Source organism: Eutrigla gurnardus (genome assembly GCF_963514095.1).
Source record: "Eutrigla gurnardus genome assembly, chromosome: 2".
Taxonomy (NCBI): Eukaryota; Metazoa; Chordata; class Actinopteri; order Perciformes; family Triglidae; genus Eutrigla; species Eutrigla gurnardus.
Window position 1 is genome coordinate 3,520,015 of NC_139916.1, and position 22,346 is coordinate 3,542,360.

A 22,346-nucleotide genomic window follows, 5' to 3' on the forward strand; every position below is an offset into this window, starting at 1 on the left:
TGGAATCAATACAGTCGAACCCAGCGGAGGCAAATAAATCAGCCCGGCTCATTTAACCCGTGAGAGTCCTGCTGCTTAGCGACGGCGGTGCGGCACGTAATAGGAAAGGCATGTTTGATGACAAATAATTTATTCTAGATACGTGTTTCTCCTCCAGCTCTAGTGGCTCCATTTGGCCTATATCTCTCCGGGCGAGTTGGCCCATTTGTTGTGAACTGTAAACCCTCATCACATGAAAGCTAGCCTTCAGTTGTTATTTTCTTTGTACAAAAAGCATTGTGTTTTTTTTTGTTAAATCATGCTTTCTCTCCGGGTATCTTTAAAACAAAATCTATAATTTCTGCAGCTGCTTGGTCGTATCCCGATGGCGTCTGTCTCCATGCCTATCATATAAAAACCAGCCTGTGTTTTATTCTTTACCCATCATAACTCTGGAGACACTGGACTTTTTACTACCAGCTTCTGGGGACAGGAAATCCCCCCCCCTTCCAAAAAATATGTCTGTAGCTTTACCCGATACACAATAAATTCAGATGTCATTTAATGCCAACCATCACTGACAAACCTTTTTTTAATATTTTTATTTTATATTAATCCCATTCAAACGACAGGAAACCTATAAAAGTTCAACGTGTTATGATAACCGATATGCATATATATTTTCTTTTACATATAGCATTTTTTTTAATTGGAAAATGATCGCCGGACTCAGTTGGGCCAACTTAAATCTCCAACCACAACTCAATTCCAATCATTTCTGGGGATTAATCGTGACGTCTCTTTACGTTCTCGGAGCCAACATCACGTCAGCTGATGCTTTTATGATGATTCATGAACAGGGGAGGAAAGTTTTTGCATTTTAACTTTGATTCTTCGGCTCTGTTATTGGATAATAACTGCTGTTCAGGTTGACAGGCCCCGATCGGTCACATGACACCGTCCTCGTGACGCATCGGCGATGGTTAGCCTTCAGCTAAGTTGAATAAAATCGAACAACTGAGTATATTTCTAAAGCGACTCCACTGATAAATCAATGTGAAATTCATCACGCTAGTCTCGCATATATGCAAATATCAGCATTGTTTACTGTGGAAAGATGAATCAATGCTGCCACTACTTATTGATTATGCATTCGCTGTTAGATTCCAATTCATTTTCATGTTATCAATAGACATCCGCCCTCAGATATAAACCCTTAATGGGCCATTTATGTAACAGCATGGAGACTTTTTTATTTTTTTTATTTTTTATTGCATCTCACCAAGTCATTAAATTGACCTAACAATTCTTTTTGAATCACTCAGTGGCTGTTTTGAATTGAGCAGATGCAAACTCAGCTACTATCCAGACTATTAAATTCAATTATAGAATGAATTGCAACTCCTTGCCATATTGTTTTTTTTTTGGGCTTCACTTTGAGACCAAGACTGCAGTATTTTTTTTTTTTTTTTGTAATCAAATGGCACCATTTAAAACAGCAGGAAGAGAGTGCTATAACTATGACCAGTACTCACAGTTAGTAGTAATGGCCCTCAGTTTGCAGCCTATTTACTTTATCAGCAGGACACTTGAGCAGCAGCTCATTCTCCTGAAAGGTGATAATTTATGTTTAAAAGCTACTGAATCAATCAATCAATATATATATATATATATATATATATATATATCTCCTCTGTTTAAATGCACACAGCTGACAAACGAGGTGATGATGGGATCCTAATTTACATATGGCATAAATCATAGTTCACATATAAACCTATACACATGCAGTCATAAATATATACGTGGCCAGTGTGAGGGATGGGATTAATGTTATCGCATGCTAAACTACTAAATAAATGAAGTGATGATGAAATGAACAGAAAAGTCTGAATTTATGACGTGGGCTACGTCATGACCACGTTAATAAATAAATAAAAAAATAAACAAAAAATATTCGCATAGGAACATCAATCAACCAAGAATGTAAAACTCAAACTTAAATGAATGAATTCAACTTCATTTAAAACAATCAGGAAAACTAACAATACTCGAATTATATCAACATAATTATGCCAAAAAAAAAACAAGAAATTTGCACAATTTCATTTATATGTATGTATGTTTTATGAATTTCCCACCACAAACAAACACCGCCATACGCAGTAGAAAGCTCAGTGGCAAAGCTGAAAATATTAGAGGTAAAAAGCTAAAAAGAAAAATGCTAAACTTACTTTATATCCTACCGTGTTCGTCACCTGTTACAGCTCCAAACGGTCCTTTTAACGGCCCTGTAGTGAACCCGCAGACACGTTCAAGCTTCATTCCACAAAAGAATAACCCGTATTTCCCATTTCGAGCGGCGTGGCGGTGAGAATAAGTTGCTCCATCTTTTCAAAATGCCCCACATGGTCCCCAAAACACTTAATTAATCGCTAGGTAAAGGCAGTGTGGACTGTCCTCCCCCTTGATGAGCGACAGCGCGGCTGAATGGAAGTGGCCGGGACGGGGGTCGACGGGTCCTTTCCGACGAGCCGCCTCGTCCACAATTTAACATGTTTAAACCCATACATTATAAATCACACTCACATGGTCGTTGTATGTATTCTATTCATGACTGTATCGTTTTAACGTGGCGCTAAAACGCGTAGCCGCGTTCCCGCGTCGCTCGGCGCTCCCCTCCGTCTGTCGTTGTTTTGGTCTCGCCCAAACTTGGTTCAGATTTGAGTTGGTTCTCGCTGCTATCTGGGATCGCTCTATCGGAGGTGAAGGACCGCCTGTCCCCTCTCTGCCTGGTGCTGTCAATGGCTTTCGGGACGTATTTCATTTGAATGTCTGGGGCGATATAAGTGACCAATAATGGATATTCTATGGATATTATGGACCATACCGGCCGTAATAGCTGTTGAAGGTAAGCTAACTGAGTCTTTTTTAATGCCGACCGTTAAAAGCCGCATCCTTTTTTTTCCCGGCTTTGACTTTTAAAGACAAAGCGCGTGAATGGTACGTTACAGTGAACCGTAATTGTGTATTAATGTGTAATAACGTGGCGTAAGCGATGCTTGGAGCTCCAAAACGGTGGTGGTGGTGGTCTTGGTGGTGGTGGTGGTGGATGATGATGGTGGGACACAAAAAACATGCTCCCGCATCTCCCCGCAGGTACACGGATGCTGTGGCGAGTTAACGGCGTTAATTAGCGATCAAAATTAGCCAAAAGCTAGCTAGCTATGGTTGGAAAAAAACAACAAAATAACTAAACACGTTAATGTCAGGTAACGTTTGATCGGAATGGAGGTGTGTCAAAAAATAAATACATTAAAAAAAAAGGCTAAACGTCTCCTTAAACCCTTCTTTTTTTTAAAAAATATGTCCAAGGATAAATGTGCCATTTAAAGCTGGAAATGTTAAAAAGTTTAAACTTAACAGAAAGGTCTGCTCCTTGTGGACGTAAAGCAGGACAGCGTGGCTCAACACAATGAAACAGGTTGAATGATGATAATAACCTTCACATATATGTGTATATATACTGTATTTACACTATTGTGTCAGTGATGGTAAGTAGTGTCATTATTACATTTATTGTTATACTAGTCATAAGGTGTACTCATAGGGACTTTTATTCTGACAGTTGCCCTTTAACCTTCTAAAAAAAAAGTACTGGGAGATTATGAAGGCTATGCGTTTATTTTAATTTAGGGGGTGTCGAGCCTGCACTTTGCATCATAATTTGCTCGGGGATTGTATGTGGCTGTTCCCTGTGACAGGACAGGAGACACCGGCCACAGTGAAGAATGGAAAAGTGACAGCCCCGGTCATAGATTTATTCCCGGCTATTTTTAGTGATGCTGTCGGAAAAATAAACATGTCTTCTTCCTATGGTCAGTTTAACTAAACCGCATAATTGCAGGTGGAGATGGGAAACTATGTAGGAACTAAATGTAACCACAGGTTAAAACAACAAACAACAACAACACTAAACGAAAAACAGTTTAGCTGCTTGTTTACTGTAAAAACTGTGAAATGAAAAAAACGTGTATAGCAATCCTGAATGTAGCATTAAAGGTGGAAGGGAGCTGTCAGGCCCGATAAAGGACTGGCACAGACCCGAACGAACGTCATGCGTATTCATGCAGACTTGCCTGCTGCTGTTTATGGTTTCGGCGTAGTGACATATCCAAGAGCTAACAAAGAAATCTCCCAGGCTTATATTACATTTCACATTGGCAGCTTTGAAATGTGTTTCATGGCTTTTAAAATTTTGTGTCGCCGCTTTTTTTTTTAACATTGAATTTGAGGTTTTGAGCACCAGACATCGTGCCAGGAAAAGTTATTATTATATTAGGAAATAATCCGTACAATCCATTTCTTAGCATCAATAACCACACTATACAAGCAAAGGGAACAATCCGTCAATTGTATTTTTTAATTCAAATAAAATAAATATATATTGTTAAAATGTATGTATTTTCCAGTTATTTTGCAAGCACAATAAAACAAGTAATATGTGTTAATATTAACTGTATAAGCTAAAACCACATTTTAGTTTTTTAAATATATTCAATATGTGCGGTTTATAAAAATAATACATACAAATCTAAGTATTTGTATACATTGTACATGTACATTATATTAAATATGATTTGTTTTCTTATAATTACTGATATTCTGATTTATTTTTTTAAATTGAAATCTTTGATTTGGTCCAAAAACCACAGGATGTGAAAAATGCCAAAGCTAACAACAGATTCACACTACACAGTGTTCCACTTCCCCATAATTATTATTTCTCTCTAGAAACGCAAACATGGCCACAGTCACTGTTTGTCTACATGTAAAGTCCACTGTGAAGCGTTTGTGTAAGCTGAGAGCATACAGCGAGTGCCTCGAATACCGAATCGCCACGGCTGCTCAAATAGTTATTTCGCCGTATTGAAGTTTTAAATTCAGAAGGTGCTTGTTGATATTTTTAATATTCAGCGCGGGGGTCACGGCATCTTTTTGGTCTGGTGGTGTTTTAAATTTTTTATTCGTAAAACCCAACCAGTCCCCCGTCGCCAAACCTAATACCCCCCCCCACCCATTCTACCCTGTGAATCACTGTGGCGACCGTCCAATCATGTTGCAAGGATGGCTTACGTATGAGAAATAAAGGGTTGAGAAAGAGGTCACTGCAGCTATAATCCGAAAAAAAAACCAACATCCCGGCATGCAACGGAAGAAGAAGCCTCGAGTGGATCGCTTTGACACATTTAGTGCCGGGACAGTACATCTTCTCCATTGTTGTTTTTCGTTTAATAGAGAGTGACATCGTTATGTACTGTAGTTCTGTTTCTTTAACTGACGAACGTTACATAAATGCAAATCGCGCCGAATAATCTGTCGATCGTCAAAGCGCTACATGTATCACGGGAAATAGCTTTGGTAAAGCTTTTTTTCTATAGAACACATGAAAGGACGTCATGTTGTACAAATGATCAATAAAAATCAGTCTGGGGCCGAACCGGAGAGGATTAGAGGATTAAAACTAGGGGGGGCCAAACTTAAGAAAATCCTATCTGACTACCAAGTATCCATTTTGCGAATAGTGTCAACACCATAAAGTAAAGTCCGTATCTCTACACAGGCTACTCTGTCTCTGCTAGTGTTGGACTACCATAAAAGCCTTTTTTCAAAAGGCATTTAATTCACAATGTTGATTAGTGTTCATGTAATCTCCCGTCGATGCCAGTTCATATTGGTTTATAGTTAACGGGAGCAGACAAGCTCGTTTTTTTCTTCTTCCGGAAATTAATGGACGTAGCACTGCCAAGGAAATTAGCCTAGCTACGTCAAACCTGTCTATAAAAAACCCCACTGTGGATTTATCCCTTCATTAGTTTGCCCCATTCATTGTCGTCGGTGCTCGGTTGACAGCCATGCTAACAGCGGCTCTCATCTAATTCTGTTGAGTGGATATTCTCGGATTCATCCCCGGCCATAAAACTGTAGTAGCCTGCATTGTTCGGAGCAGATGAAATTTACTAGACGGATCATTTGGCTTTTCCGATCCCCCCCCTCTCAACCCCCCCACCAGCCTTCAGCTGCGGTATTACAGTTTGTACTGTGCAAACATTTTCTGCAAGCATTAATGTTGCTACGATGCAATAACAACCTCCTCCAGACTTGTATACAAGTTGTAGTTGTTGGGGGGGGGTCATCAGGATGATAGATGACTTTGATGCCACATCCCCCCCCCCCCCCCACCCTTCCAGGGAAACATAATGGAACAGAAACCACAGCAGAGGATGGTGAAAAGGGGCGGAATGAGATCGCAGCGTGGAGTCTTTAAAAAATGTCGAGCGGATTTGATTGCATTTCAATACGCGCCGCATTCCTTCGTGTCGAGCACTGGAGCCCACTCATTTTAAAGTCGGCCAAGTTGATGCTTCAAATTTTTTATTTGATTTGATTTGATTCAGTAAATTACATATTACATTGCTTGTTTTTTTGCTTCATATCCCTCTCGGTACCATTTCATCACAAAATAGAAGCCAATCAGGCGGTTCGAAGGCGCAGTATGATTATTAAATGTTTTGAAAATCCTGCCAAGTTTGGTAAAGACGCTTTCATATGTAAATCCAGAGAGCCGTTTTTTTTCTTAAAGCGGAATTGTTTTGTAAGGAATAGATGTTCGAGTGTAACATGGAAGCGTTATGTTTTTGTGGAAGAGTGACAAAAGATAGACGGAGGTAAGCTCCGAAATGGGATTAGATTAAAAAAAAAAAGGTAAAATGAGCGACCGTACACAATCCGGTGTTTTCTCAGTCCACCCAATGAGCAGATGCAGGGAGCTGGCCCGCACGCCAACCGCCACAGTAGGCTTTCACAAAGAATCTGTCTCTATTCAAGCCTTAATCCATGCTGCCGAGGGCCCGGGCATTGTCACTTTGCATGCAAAATTTCAATTAGTGCTGGTACTAGTTGTTTCACTTGAGGGGTGGGGGGGTGGTGTCACATTTCAGATATCTATGGCTACCTTTAGGGTGAGATTAAGGCAGAAGTGTCACCGCTTTTGCTCAAGAAAATATTGCATTGCATAAGGTTCCCGAGCTGCTCCGCTTTCTAACGCTGTTTGCTTTAGACCCGCCTCTTGGTTAAACTACTTTGACGTTCAAATAAACTATACATGCACGATGTTTATCGTCCAAAAGTTAAGCAGGAAATCAGTTTGGTTAAAACCTTCACATGTGGGCTTTCAGTGTTGTAGTTTTGTGTCCCAGCTGGCTCCGCAAAGGAAAAAAATAGTTGCGCATGTTGCTCATGGCTCCGGCTTGTTCAACCGATTTAACTAAGGATTTAAGTTCAAGACGTGATGTGAGTGTTCAATGCTTTCCATGCTTTTCAGCTGCTGTGGTTTACTGTTCTTATTTGCTCTCCAATCCGCACATATTTGCCCTTCGGAGGCGACGTTAAAATGAGTGGCATTTTTTCGCTGGTGGAACATGTTTGACGGCAATAACTGAAGTGAAAGGAATTAAAAAGTGGATTCAGAACGATGTTAAGCAACACTAATGCTGCTTCACTTGTGTGGCCCTGGGATCGATGAATATGCATCTCATATCTGCACATCTGCAAACTAGTGTACATCACACCTGTGGATAAACAACTCTCCTGCACATCGGGAACAAAAAATCTGTGTTTGGCTAAATTACAGAGCTAACAGCTAAGGTAGCTGTTATAATGTTATCATCGGAAACTGAAGGAGATAAATTCAAAGCTATATAAAATAGATATTCGACAGGGAACAATGAATCAGCCCATGCACACATTCAGGTATCACAATTTGTTTCCGCAGAGAGAAATGGTACCTGAACATTGTGTTTTAGTTTTTTTACACCATTCAGAACATGACTTGGGTGCTTGTTGTTGTTGTCGCTACACAGCATAACTCCTCCAGCTCTACATGCCCAGACTCTGCTTTGTACTCGAGTCGGATTGTGTGTCATGTTCGAGTCAAGTTTGCTTACGTTCACTTCCATGAGCGCACTACGGCGTTAAGAGGTGGAAAAGGGATCAGTTTACCGAAGAGTTTAACTACCACACTGGGAAGTACTTTATACTTTAAAAAAAAACACAATATAACCTCCTCAATGACAATGTCAGAAGCAGGGCTATAATTAAGACTGTACCTCGTGGCTTAACACTTAATGTCGCCGTGTGGGTGTGTGTGCAGTGTATTTGCTTTCACACACGACGTATCGCTAATTTTCCCATGCTGTAGATGAACTGCATGCAGAGTGACTTCTGGTATTTCTGGATTCTTAAAAGGACCAACAGGTGTTTAATCTTCTGCCTCTTTGGTCTGTAATCAGGCCTGTTTAGTTTGCAGAGACCAGCTGGTCAGATATGGCTGCTACTTGATGCTATCAGAAAATGAAAATATTTTCGGAGTCGACAGGTGTTTTGGGTCTTTCTCGCCAGTGCATGACATCAACTGAATACAGCGTTCATTTAGAAGCAGAAACGCTGGGTGTGCCTTTAAAAACACTTTGATTTAAAGCTCATGTCGATCTTAATTAATACTATTAATTATACCTCTTTTTCAATGAAGTAGTATAAATAACTAGTACTACATTGTTAACAAGAAATCTGTTGAAAAGAGGAGAGTTGGTCAACATTGGCTGTTAGCTGAAGTTGTTTTTAAAGCAGTGTATAATACATTAAATACTACTAATGCCCCCACCCAAACGGTTTAATAAAAGCATATTAAAAAAATATATATTTTCTGATAATTTGAACCGTATGTTATGTAAATAACCACTTTAATATGACAATTACAACGAAAGGAATAACTTTTTTTTCCTTTTTTATTTATTTTATTTTCCATTTTGGTGTGGACACACACACATACACGCATACATATACACATGTTTCTTTTCATGTGATGAGGAGAAGGGAAGCCAGACAAGAGGAGGCAAGGAAAATGCAAAAATAAAAGGATTAAAATAAATATTTGATAACAATTGGAAACGTGGTTGATCAAAGCACCGAACCTGCTAAGAAGATGAATGGATTACTAAAACAATACCTACTTGTTTATCCAAAAATAGACAGACTCGGGCTGTGATTCATATTCACATAAGCACAGATCTAGTTATTAACAGTGCGGTCTGTCACCAGTGCATACATGTTTCTCTTTGCAACCGGAGTCTGACAGCGTATCGTAATCTACGATCTCATAAAATCTTAAACACACAACGACATAAAGCTGTAACCAACCCGCTTTCCCGTAATAATGGGGTTGGTCATATCAAACAGAAGCATGCGTGGGTTAAAGTGATAGTTGCACAGATGTTTCAGCATGTGATGTATCCTGTCTAAAAGGTGGCTTTCACCGTTTTAAGTTAATTGCTAGTCCCAGAAAAAAATGCACAAGTACTTTGGAATACTTTCCTTTATTGTCTAAACTTTTTTTCTGTTATGTTTTCCAGCCATGTGGCCGTAAGCTACAACAAATCTTTCTCTAAAACCTTTTCCAGACATTAAACATGTGTTTGTTTTCTCCTTTTTAGAAACAAATCAAATATATATATTTATATATATACCTTTATGTTTGCACATGCATATTGGAGAACTTGTCATGCATACAAGCCAATCTCTGTTCCACATCAACTTCAAATCACGCTGCTACGTTGTTGTATAACACTGGAGGTACTGTGTGCCATGAATGGTGAAAAGATGTATTATGTAGAAATGTATTATTTAGTAGGTGATTGGGTGATTTAGGGGGTCTTAAGATTTGTTTTTCTTGCAGTGTTTTAAGGATAGGTGTGCCGGCTATAATTGTTTCAGTATGTAGTGAAAAGTCAAAAAGGGAAAGAGTATGAGTAAGGCCATTATATCATTTTTATAGTGCACAATATAACACTCCTAATCCTTATCTCAACATCGTAGAGCAGATTGTTGTTTTTTTCTTTTTCACATTACAACTGAAATAACTGTTTTCCAGGTTGGCAGACAGATGTTCTAAATGAATTCAGCTTGTTCGGATAAACAGACACGTATGGAAGAGGCTTGTTTTTACCTCTGTGTAACCTCTCCGATACATCAAACAGGAATCTAGATCAAGGATGTTCTCACATCCTGCTAGCTTAATTAGCACATGTTAATTGGCAACGTGAAGTCTCTTGGTAAGTCATATTTACTTGGGAAGAGTCTGATTCATCCTCCTCCGTTGGGAATGGAAATCATTAAGGGACAGTGGAAATGTATTTCCAGATATTATTATTCATAACAGGAAAACGTGTTCACAAGAAAAAACATCTAGGCCAAATATGCCGTCCGTGTTCCCCTTAATTTGACAGAAGTCTTGCCCATTATGTCGGATTTCCTCTTTTTTATCCAGACAGTTGTTCATCAAGTGTGACAACGATAATGGACATTTGCTGGAAAAGCGGAGATGAACTGATTAATGTGTTCATGTGAACATTGAGTCGTACACATTCACAATATGGCGCCTGCAATATTCAACCCAGCGATGCCCGGCTACTGAGCAAGGACGCTGGGAGAAGGAGGGCCATGAGGAGGAGGCGGAGGGGTGTAGAGTGTACCCTGAGAGAGGTCAGACCTCGTTTCAGAGACCCCCATCCACACACACCCCAGGTACTGTGACACGGCCCTTTCATGAGCGCGACCCAAAGAACACAAACCCACCGGATTAGTGTCTGGCTCTCAATGTCCCCGGGAGCAGAGCCCATCGGGCCGAGACAAAGCGAGGCTGATTGCGTTGTCATCTGCATCACAAAGGGGAAAGCCTTTTTTTCCCTTCTCTACCTGAACCGCTGCCTGTGCAGCCGCGCTGCACATCACATCTATCAGCGACTCTAGACCCACGTGACATCTGCCTTTTGTTTTCTTGTCCATCTCTGCACCCCCCTTCTCTCTCTCCGTCCCACACCGTCTGTCCACCACGGCCCATATCACCAGCAGGACCCCCCCTCCGCCCTTCCTAGCTTCTTAGTCCTCGCCAGCATTGACCGTTTTCTGTTTTTGCCAGTAGTCATGTGCTCAGCGCCGTGTGCATCACCATCTTTTCGCTGCAAAGAGCCACTAACACGTGTTTCCTCTTTCCCCCCCTCTGGCTCTGGCTGGCTGTATCTCAGCTCAGACACATCAGACAAAAAAAAAAAAAAGCCTCCCGCTGACAGACCCTCGCAGGTCTATCGGTCTCACTCGGACTGAGGGAGAACGCCACAGCTGAGGTGCTGCCAGCGAGCGGCCATGTTTTGTGTGATCGGGCAGGCTCTGCTGTGACTGATGACTGTTGTCTCGTGTTGGTCCTCCAGCCATAACCAGAGATAGATCAAGCCTCCCCTCCTCGGATTATCTTCTCATACACATGACATTTACAATAAGCCTCATGTTGCCTTTTATATGCTTTACACTACTTCATCATCTTCAATCCAATACGCTAAAAAAAATCAGTATTTTATGACGTGAATGTGCACTTCTCTGTATCCTGTGGAATGAAATCTTTCATTTTGGGGGGGGGGGTAGAAAACAAAGATGTTAATCTCAGGCATGAAAACAGAAGCTGAAAGGTACACGTTCTATCTCCCATTTGCAGTCAGACTCTTTATGAATCAATTTGATAGATTAAACAGGGTATGACATTTAAAGAAAAGCAGAGGGAGGGATGGAAAAGGAGGGTGACTTTTTGCATGATAGTTGGTTTCCATCGCACTTAATTGCATTAGCTCGGAGAATAAGGGAATTAACACAAAGCAATTAACTGATTTGGCCTTTGGCTGTGCCTTGCCGGAGCTCACGCTGTGTTTTTATAGATTTATTTTAATATCTCATCCGATCAGATAAGAAACATACAACGTGAGAACTAGAACTGGATATATGTCGGTGAAATGCAGGGTAAACAAGCCTGTTAGTGCTTAATGACCTGTAATCCAGTAACCAAGACATCATTCTAATTGTCAAAAGCATGTAACTGGCATGTTCAACATCGAGGAAGAGATCTACCGGGATCTACTTTGTCTTAATGGGAATCTGTTCATGCTTTCCTCTTTAAAGCAGATACAATGTTGAATTCAGGGTCCTGAATTAAAATTGAGCGCCAAATCATGACTAAGGGAATATTTTTAAAGCCGTATTTATTCCAACTTGAGACATCATGACATTTCAGGGGCTAAAGGATGAGATAATATAAGATAAGATAAGCCGTTATTGATCCTAGAGCTTGTTTTTATGAGGTACACATCATAGTAGTAACCTCTGTATTTAAACACACAACAAAAAAACATCTGCCTTATTAGTGAAAACTCAAAATGTTTCCTCACAAAATGTAAAGTGATATATGTTTTAGTGCCATTTTCAGAGTTTTAAGCATATTTTGATCGTGAATAAAGATTATTTTGGTCAGGATAATCGCGATGTTTATTTTATTTCAAACAGAGGGATCATTTGGATTTGTAAAAAGACACGTTTGTGTTTTTTCCCCCTGACCTCATGCCGCTGTAATCCTTCTACCTCAGCTCAGGTCCAAAATCAATAACCTGGACTCAGCAAAGATAAGACCCTTATGATTGTGTTTACGTTGCCCCATCAATTGACACTTCATCGTAGCCGTCTCACACTCAGCAAAGGCGGTTGATAAATGCACCGTTTGGGCAAAGGAGGCTTACCTGAATTTACATAATCACTTGTCTGAAAGTGGATCTAATGTGGGGAGCAATCAGCGAGCATCTGCCCCGCACTCACACTCACACTCACACTCTTGTTCCAACTAACAATTCATTGTTATTTTATTCTAATTTCAAACCTGTTTAAAGATTTCCATCAGGAAGCACTAGACCAGACCGCGAATCAAGAGCTGCCAAAGAAAAGACCGATACACGTCCTCCTGGGTCAATAAAACTATGTCTGGAATCACAATACGGCCATGAGGTAACGTGGCTTACAAAACAGGAGCCAGGTAGCCTATATAAGGAGATGGTGAAATGATGACTGTTTTCCATGCCTTCCTTTGGCACGGCGTTTAGGGGGGGAAATCACAATGGATCAATCAGGGGGAGGGCAGCTGGAGAATCCATAGAGGATCTCAGGGGGCCTGCTGTGCCTGCAGAATCAATACAGCGATCCAGCTGAGACCATTAAAACCAAACGAATGTCATACGATAGGTTTAAACATGTAGAATATTATTATTCATGCAGTCCAAATAGGTATTTCATCTGCAGATAATACAAGCAGGCATGGACGTCAATAAAGTCACCACAGATGGTCTTGTATTTCAAGCACCTATACATGGGACCGATCCATCACGTCTTTGACCCGTTGTCAACCTTAAAAAAAATGTGGAAAGGCCAAAGGGAAAAAAGCTAAATAAATTCTATATTTGCTCTGTGTATCGTTGGTGATTTATTATCGAATATGAAGTTCTGTAGCAGCATGGAAAACTCAGGTAAAAGCAGACCAACAGCAACAGAGGTCCCGTCTAAACCATCTGTTATAGCTGAAATTGACTTATTCCCATTATATTCTCCTCAACTGATTAATTGTTGTGTCTATAACATTTCAAAAAAGGGGCCAATTTACATTTTTTTTTGTGCCAAAAAAGATAAAGAAAGAAAGGCAGCACTAAACTATTAATCACAATAGTTATTAATCTCTTTGTTCCTCGACTGAGCCATTAAATGTCTTAATTGTTTCACCTTCACTATTATATTATGTAACTTATGGTTTTCCAACTGCTTCTATTGATCTGTATGGAAATATATATCACTATGTCACTCCCAACGTTTTTTTGCTGTTTGTACAGACCAAACCTTTCAGCCGTTAAACCGGTATGTGTAAAAACACGACTTCAATAAATAGGCGTACATTGCAAACATTTGCCATTCTAGTGGATGCTTTCATCTCGGTGCCTCACAGTAAAACAGGGTGGAGGGGGGGGTGGCCTCGGGTTCAGGACTGATCACACCTCCTCTCTGCACTTTTCAACGTGCTCTCCTTTCAGAAACTGTTTGACACTTCATAGCGGTCAGCAGGGGCACTACAGGCATGTGGCGCCTGCGCTGCTGCCGTCAGGAAGCCCGCCCGTCGCAGTGATTGAAAAAGCATGTTTGGGATTAGCCGTCTGTCCTCATGTGTGTGTGAGACACCTCTGGCAGGGGTGTCGCGCTGCTCTCCAGGCCTGCCGTGGTGCTGAGAGATGGGATCGGTAGGAACCGGAGCTCAGTTCTAGCACCCTGCTTGACACAGAAAACAGATTTTAGCCTCGTGACCCACACATGCAAACACACAGCCGTGCCCCTGCTTGGTGGCTCTAACCTATCCAAGCTGCCAGCTAACAGGAGGACATGCAGGGAGATCACGTCCCTGCTCCAGATGTCCCTCGGGGCATTTTTAAACTCTTTTTAGCACAAAGAGGGAAGCAATTGTTGTTTTGACTTAATTTTGTCTCAGTGAGCAAAACTGAAAGGCTTTGGGTTGTTTTAATGTGACTTCACTTTTTTCTTCCCACCATGAGATTCGGTTAAAACACACAGGCATGAGGATCATAGTGCCTAAAGTAATATGTCCTATTTTTCTGAAATGGAAATTGAGACCCATAATAGTGTTTAGTGGTTTTCCTCCTTGCAGACAGATTTTTGGCATGAACGCGTATTAATCCGTGTTTCACAGATACTAGCGCACTCATTTTCTGTCTTCCCAGTCAGTGTCGGCGTGTCTCACACACCCACACTCACACCGAAACGCATGAACACTTCTGTCTACGCCGGTTCAAACCCAACACCTGCAGGGTTTTTTTCTCTATGGGTTATGTGCATTAACATGGAAACCAGAGGCCTGGAGCTGGATTAGCAGAGAGGAGGTGTGAACACAAGGTCAGGGCAAAGACGGCCTTTTAGCTTGATATTTTGTCGTCACAAAAAGAACAATTGCTGTTCCTTTTCCTTCTTGTACGTGTTGAAGCCTGAGGCAGGTGTTTTAAAGGAGTCTTAAATATCTTTCTGTTGAGTAAAGAGGACTGTGGCAGCTGGCAGCTTATTAAAGGCTGGCTGGGTAGGTGGTTTTGTCATATTTGTTGAAATGCATCCCAATAGCACTCAATAAATCAAGAGAACATCCTGCTGTTGCTGTACTATAATAGGTGTTTTTTCTGGCTGTTTGAAGTGATTGGAAGGCCTACCTGCCTGTCTACCTACCTGCCTGTCTACCTACCTGCCTGTCTGCCTGCTAGTTTGACAGCTGTGAGTGCTATCATTAGCCATGCTTGTTGTGTTCGCTCAGAATGATCATTTTGGGGGAGTGGCTTTGGAGGGAGGCCTGATGGGACGGGCTGGGACTGTTACAGACTTCTTGCTAGATTTAACAACCTTTGGAGCTAGTGCTGCGTTCTCTGGAAAATAGTTAACTTAGCACTAGGCTCGGTTCTCCAGTGTTACCTTAGCAAGCGTTAAATGGTTGACGGTTGTGAAAATAATTTGCTCAGAAGAACTACAGTTCGATCGTTTCTCTGCTTTTCCTGTTAACGATGAGAACGATGAAATGAGACAGCGTTGGAATCGTCAACAAGAGGGGTGGGACCCTGACAAACCCAATGAAACCCCAGTAAATGTGCTGTTTTTAATGTCTCAACGTATTCCAAGCAACTTACGGATGGATATAACACCCAGACTAACAACGAGGAAGCAGTCAGGTCAGTTGGTTACTGATTGACACCTAGTGACTGATCAGAAGTTGAAACCCCTTCATAGGACCTCCACACCGTCTCCATAGATTCCAGACCCGTGTGCACTGGTGCATTTATATCACCCCACCACTTCTGAGGTAGCTGTCCGGTCGTTATTCTTTAACGAATGGTCATTTAAGCATGAAGAGAATTCAGAAAGTGATTACTTCAGCACCAACAGGCCGGGATAAAAAAAGGTTTTTGACTTTGAATGGTTGCAAAACGGTGGGACAACCAATTCATGGACAGCACCTAATCTTTCATCTGACAAAAGAAGTGTGCTTAACGCTCACTCATTGTCACTTACACTTCGCCTTAGCTAGCTGGAGGGCACTTCTCCACAGCCAACTCTTACAAGCCTCACACATGCCCAACATTTCCTGCCATCTTTGCCTCCTTTGTCCCTGCTCCGGGCCTGTCCCGTGGAAAAAAAACCCTGCTTTCTCTGACCATCCGCCACCTGTCATCCCCCCATGCTAATGTGAAACCATTAACGGGCCGAGAGCCTGAATAGAAAACGCACCACTTCGTAGAAATACATTACCTGTCACTCTGTCTCTGGGATTAGGACTTCACCGGTGCCAAATGATTTAAGGGCCTTTTGCTAGGTTGTCAGGAGAGACATGATTGTGCCTGTGGCCATAAAGAAACATATGTGCTGGGTGTGTGTGTGTGTGTGTGTGTGAAGGTGTCAGGCAGGCAGTACCAGATGTGTGCGGTGAATGGTGTCGGCGTTTTTTCTCCCTCTCACTTGAGCGTGTGTCAGACGCCGTGTACAGCTGCACAGAGGAAGAGTTAAGTCCGTCTCACAGGGAGTGAGGAGGAGGAGGAGGAGGAGGAGGAGGAGGAGAGAACCAGCAGGTCTAATTGAGGCGGTTAATGGGCTGTCTGAAACCATCATTCCACCCGACGCAGCACGCCGACAAGCTCTTCATCACCGAATCTGAATCCGATAGTCCGCTCTTATTGGAGACGAAAGTTATTGGCCAAGACAAAAGGACTTTGCTTGATAAATAATGTCATGCTTGAGTATTTTGCAGCAGATGTAGGGTATTTATGGAGCTCCATTGGCTGCAACAGTCCCTCTTTGTTTTGTTTTTCCGCCTCAAAAACTCTCCTCTGCTCAACATGTCTTTGTCGCTTTTCATCTCTATTCCAGTAACTGTCTTTTCAGGCATGTCCAATTCAACTATATCATTTTATCTTAAAAGTTATGTGTTCCTCTTAGAAAAATCAACCATGACATAATTGAATTAACTTGCAGTGAGGCCTTGTTTATAGATTCAGAAATCTAGTGGTATTATCCTGGCAGAAGAAGTGGACAGCTCTTTTTTTTCTTGTTTTTCAGGAGAATATCCAAAAAAAGGGGGTGACACGGCACTGGAAACTAGATTGAAAAAGTCATTATCTCTGTCACATTCGCCCATGTCTTCATGTGTTTTCACTAAAAACTGCTAAGCACATGGATAAATAACTTTTTTCTTTTTTTCCCCCTGTTTCCCAGCCTCAGTTGGCCTCAGTCAGCTCTGTCTTAACCACATCCCTCCCTTCAGAGTCCAAGTCCCATTCCTCTGTGCCTGGCTCTAGTCCCGGCTCTAGTCCCGGGCCCTCCTCCCCGGCTCTATCTGTGCTGCTCCCACTGCAGCCACAGCCCAGGTCACTGCTCCACTCCCAGTTCCAGCTCAAAAACATGCTTGGTGGGAAGATTTTATGCACTCTGTACACACTTAAAAACATTTCGGTACGAGCTGTTTACCGACTTGACCCGACGGCCGCTGAGCAGCTCCTACTGGAGCGTCTTGCTTAAAGGCATCACAGTGGAAATAGAGAAAGCACTCCTTGTGCAGCTTTATCTGGCTTTATGTGGCTACCTCTGACTGCAGTGTGAGGGTTAGCAGAGACTGGGGCGGGTGGGAGGGGTATTCGGCATCATTGACACAGTGAATTGCTCCTCTGGGATGTACTCTGGAGAAGGTGCAAGGTTGTGTCAGAAGCAAAGTGTGGTTGGGTTTAGTGAACAGACATTCATTATATCCGAGCTCCGCAGCTGCATCGCATATTTCTCAGCAGCCGCGGGCCCGGCGCCGTCACGGAGGTCCGTTGGGGGAATGGGCTGTGTGCAAATCACGGCTAGATGTACGGTGTAACAAGTGGAGATACCTGAATCGCTGTGGGATTTATCAAGTGCACTGTAATGCAGTACGATACAATCCATCAGGAAGAATGAACACAATAAGGAGCATGTGGACATAATCTGTCCAACAGTTTGTGTAGAAATCATTGAAATCGCCCCCTCGAGGCACCTGTCTAAAATGTCAGACACCATGCACTGTAGGTGGGACGAGCAAATGATGATTAACCACTAAAAACGTGGCATTAATAAAGTTTTGCATGCACCCCCAATCACTCAATTGCGATTAAAACTCGTTTGTAACCTCGGTGTCCAGCTCTCCGACGGCGCTTCAGGACCATCTGAGCTCTCACTTAGAGATAACAGGCCTTTTTTTTTTTTTTTTTTTAGCTCTATAATCAGTTTTCAAACGAGAGCCAGGCCTTTGGCAGGCTTCTTATGGCGGCAGTTTGATTCAGCCAAAAAGCCTCTTGAATAGTCAGCGAGAGCTGCATTCATACAATCTCAACACAATACATAGTATATATATATAAATCTTTTGAACTGAATAGCGCTCCCAGCAAACGGTGGAACCCGTTGTACAGCCAAGATTATTTTGTACTTTCTTTGACATACTTTCTTGTTGTTGCTTGTCAATGCAGGAGGAGCTGCAATAAACCTCTTTTTTCTTTTTGCCATTCACGTATTCAGGATATACAGCGAGGCGTTCGTGTTGTGATCACTATTCAAATAGAAAATAGCAACCGCCACCGTGTAGTTGCTTTCCATCTCCATCTCCCCCTCACTTTTCATCCCCTTTTAAACCGATCGACTGACGCAGGTGAAGCTCCATGTTCCCATGTTTTATTTCCTCCACTTAATTCTGTATCTTAAATGTGTTTACCAGTGCGCCGGCCAATCAGAATCAAGCTTGAATTATTCATCTTTGAATAGACAATATGTTCCTGAGGGTTAATGAATTTGGGTTGGGCAACAATTCAGTAAACACATGAACTTATTGAACAAAGATGTGTGATGATGATGATTTAACTGACATGCCCGAAATAAATAAATAAATAAATAAACTTAAAAATGAATTGAAATGACATTTAACATTATGAGCCTTTTCCTGGTGATCCTTCCAGTCGATGCTGCTCATCCCTGTCCCCTACTTATGTGTGGCTTTACAGCCACTCGGCCAATGCCACGAGGAGTTTACACGGCTGAGTAGGAGTCGGATGTGATCTCCAACGATGGCCATCTGCACGGAGGATCTTTGGCTCGTGCAAAGCGGCATATGCTTCGGCGTGTATAGATAACACGCTCCTTTCCTGAGCGAATTAACCTGCCGTGACACGCTTCCCTCATTGTCCTCCATCTTGGTTTGTTGGGGAACAGTGTGACAGCGAGGGGTTAAATCTGAGAGCCACCCCCTCCCCGTCCTCCTTTAACACACTCACCGTTACATACCCCACAGAGCACATCCATCAGTAGAGCATGACTCATTAGTTCCCTTTAGCTCCCCGGCCAGCCGACTCAAACACTGCTTTTTTTTTTTTGCTGAGGGACTTACTGCAAACAATAATCACATATTTTTGTTGGAGAGCATGATCATGAAATGACTCCAACCAAACCTTTTTTCACTTGTCAGCAGCATTTTTCTTTATGTGCTGGTTATTGAAGCCGTGCTTGGCAGGACGGAGTCCGAGCGATGCATCACGGAGGAGACACGCGATGACGTTTTCTAGCAGCACCACAGGGAGGATAATCATAACTAATCTCCTCATTAAAAATGCAGAAGTCCGCATGTTCGTTTGCTGTCACTACGTGTGTGTGTGTGTGTGTGTGTGTGTGTGCTTCCTTTTATTGCCTGATGGCAGTCAGCATCGGGAGACAGGTTCAGGCGGGGGGAGGGGGGGCTATAGGTCATTCTCAGACGCCAGGAGGCAGATTGAGTGTTTTAGACGCAGGTTCATCACACTTTGTCATGACCAACACATCATCTCCTCCTCCTCCTCCTCCTCCTCATCCTCCTCCTCTCTGAAAGGAGTCTGGAGAGGTTGCACAGCTGAGCGGGTTTAAAACTGCAGCATCTTCAACGAACTTCTAATAGGGCGAGCATTGAAGTAGTGACTTTGCACTTTTATTTGTCTCGTAGGAAAGTAAAAGTATGGGAGTCCCATTTTCTTTACGACACAGGGTTTTATTTGTGAGCGCCGCGGTTACCAAATAACAACAAAGACCGAAGTTAATAGTCGTGTTTAATGCAAGAAAGCCGAACGTGGAGTTTCGCCCACATCCTCCAACGCCACCCAACTAAACTCCTGTTTCCTGGATAATTGAGAGGCTCGCGTGCGATTCAGCTCATAAACTTTGCCTTCACCTGTTTGCCGTTTTCTCCGGAGCGCCCGGTCGTCGTGGCGTATGCGTGTAAACCCCTCAACGGGGATGGCTCACTCCTTTTTAGCCACTTCTCTCATCAGCGCCGGAAGAAAGAAAAAGTGTTTAATTGCAGAGTTGATGGATTTACGACCCGACGTGGCATTTCACTTGGCAAGCAGGCCATCCGCTATTGTTGAGCCCACTGGGCCGGAGGACTGGGAGGATGGCTTACTCATTTGTTTGAACCCTTGAGGACGAAGCTGGCCTGCAGGATTACTGTATAAAAAGCTAGTGTTTTAATTGCTCCACTTTTCACTGCTCTTTGTATGGATAGATAGAGAGACAAAAAGGGTGGATGAGCATTTAAAACAGTGTAATATCCCCTCGGCTAAATCACAGAACCCACAAGAGAAAATATAGGCCTATAATTTCTCCTCGGCGTGTTGAAGCGTTTCCCATTGTCCCCCCTTTTTTTTTAAATACAGTAAGTGACATGTCTGCTTGGGTTAACTTAAGGAACTCTGCCCTTGTGTTTTTTCCAGCGCAGAGCGGCTTTTGATGTCAACTTTGAGCGCTGGGGATTTGGCTAAATCATTGCCTCACATCGTGCACTTTGAACAGATACGCACACTTAGACTTGACATGTTTATGATTCTGTGAGAGAAAATCTACAGATTACTGCAGAGATTTTGCTCCGTGAGCCACAGTATCCCATCGACGGGCTCAATGTACTTCCTAGTGGGAGCGGAGTGGCTTTCGCTGAGCTGATTTACATACTGTTGAGGGGAAGGGAAGGGAACCATCTGTAGTGGCTGCACTCGAGACCTCTGTTGTACCAGACAGCGAATCAACAAGTCATTCAGCCGGCTGAACGGTCATTCAGCCACCAAGAAAAGAGGCGATCACTACCGAGCTGCTTTTTATTACATGACCATATATGCCATAATAAGACCACAAATGTAGTAGTAGAATAGTAGTATATATATATATATATCCATCATGTAGAGATTAGTAACACCGTCGATTATATCCTTTCCCCTCACAACTCTGCTAAATCACTCCCCCTTCAGCCTCACCTATTCATGTGAAATGGATGTGGGGGTTTTAGCGTGTTATCCGTGTCACAATTGGAAGCAATCATGCTTTTATAGAATAATTGCTCATTCAACCTGGTTTTCAGAGACGGGGGAGAAATTCAAGGTCCTTGATTTCTCCATTTTATTTCCTCGTTGCAAAAAAATCAACACAGACGGTAACGAGGGATCGGCGACCCCACTCGAGTCTGATTGTTAAACAAATGTACAGGCGAAGCCGAAATATGTAATCATTCAGGGCATTGTGCCGCCGGCGTAATGGCACACAGGCAAGGTAGGTGAAGGCAGGCTTCCTCCACCTACGCTGCAGAACAATAACTTTTTATTCTGTGTATTAAGTGCATGCATCATACGTGGAAGAAGATGCTTTGATACTAGTGGTACTCATTATCTCCATCCAGGCCCGGGTGCCACATGTTCCCATTTGCTTAACGATGCATGGCAATCAACGCTTTCACGAGTGACTTTTTTGGTGTCAAGGTATCCCAAAAAGCCGTCTTTTTTCGGGGGCCAAAGCTGTGGTGGAGCCCTGCCGCAATAAGCAGCAGATGCTAAAAATAGCCTCGGTGGTCGAGCCAATAAATACTGTTTCCCCTCCAGTGAGAGAAACCTCGGTTGCAACAGGCTCAGTCTCTTTCTTTGTTCTTTCCTTCCTCGTTTGGAAACACAAGGGGAGGGGAGCCGTTGCAGTGAGCAGGCGAGCGCTGATGTTGCCGCATGCTGACATTTACCAGCATTTGTAAATTGTGCTTTCTCTCTGCAAAATGCGCTATGCAAGGTAAGGATTAGGATTCCTCCAATACGTCAAAGAGACAGTTCATTGGACTGAGCATAACCACAAAGAACGAAGATGAAGACGTCCCCCCCCTTTCCAAGATACTTGCGGCTTGTTGAAAATATGCATAGTCATGTTTCCAGAGGTTTCAAAAGCCTCTGATCTGCTGTACTGTTCTACACATTTAGTCTAATATTGACTTCATCTAAAATGAACATTAGTTGAGTACCTTGCTGTTTCCAAAATGATCTCTCCCCCCTTTTACACGCCGCCTGGTGTAA

General features: G+C 42.5%; 1 protein-coding gene across 4 annotated transcripts in view; it reads left to right on the forward strand.

Annotated features, from left to right (window-relative positions):
- Window positions 1–2,728: 2,728 nt before the first annotated feature.
- Window positions 2,729–22,346, forward strand: part of ephb2b (eph receptor B2b) — a 113,164-nt gene continuing 93,546 nt past the window's right edge. For all 4 annotated transcript variants that reach the window (XM_084033346.1, XM_084033344.1, XM_084033347.1 and 1 more), the window contains exon 1: window positions 2,729–2,890. In XM_084033346.1, the coding sequence (XP_083889472.1) occupies window positions 2,839–2,890 (52 nt within the window). In that variant the 5' untranslated portion in view covers window positions 2,729–2,838. The remainder of the gene's footprint in view (window positions 2,891–22,346) is intronic.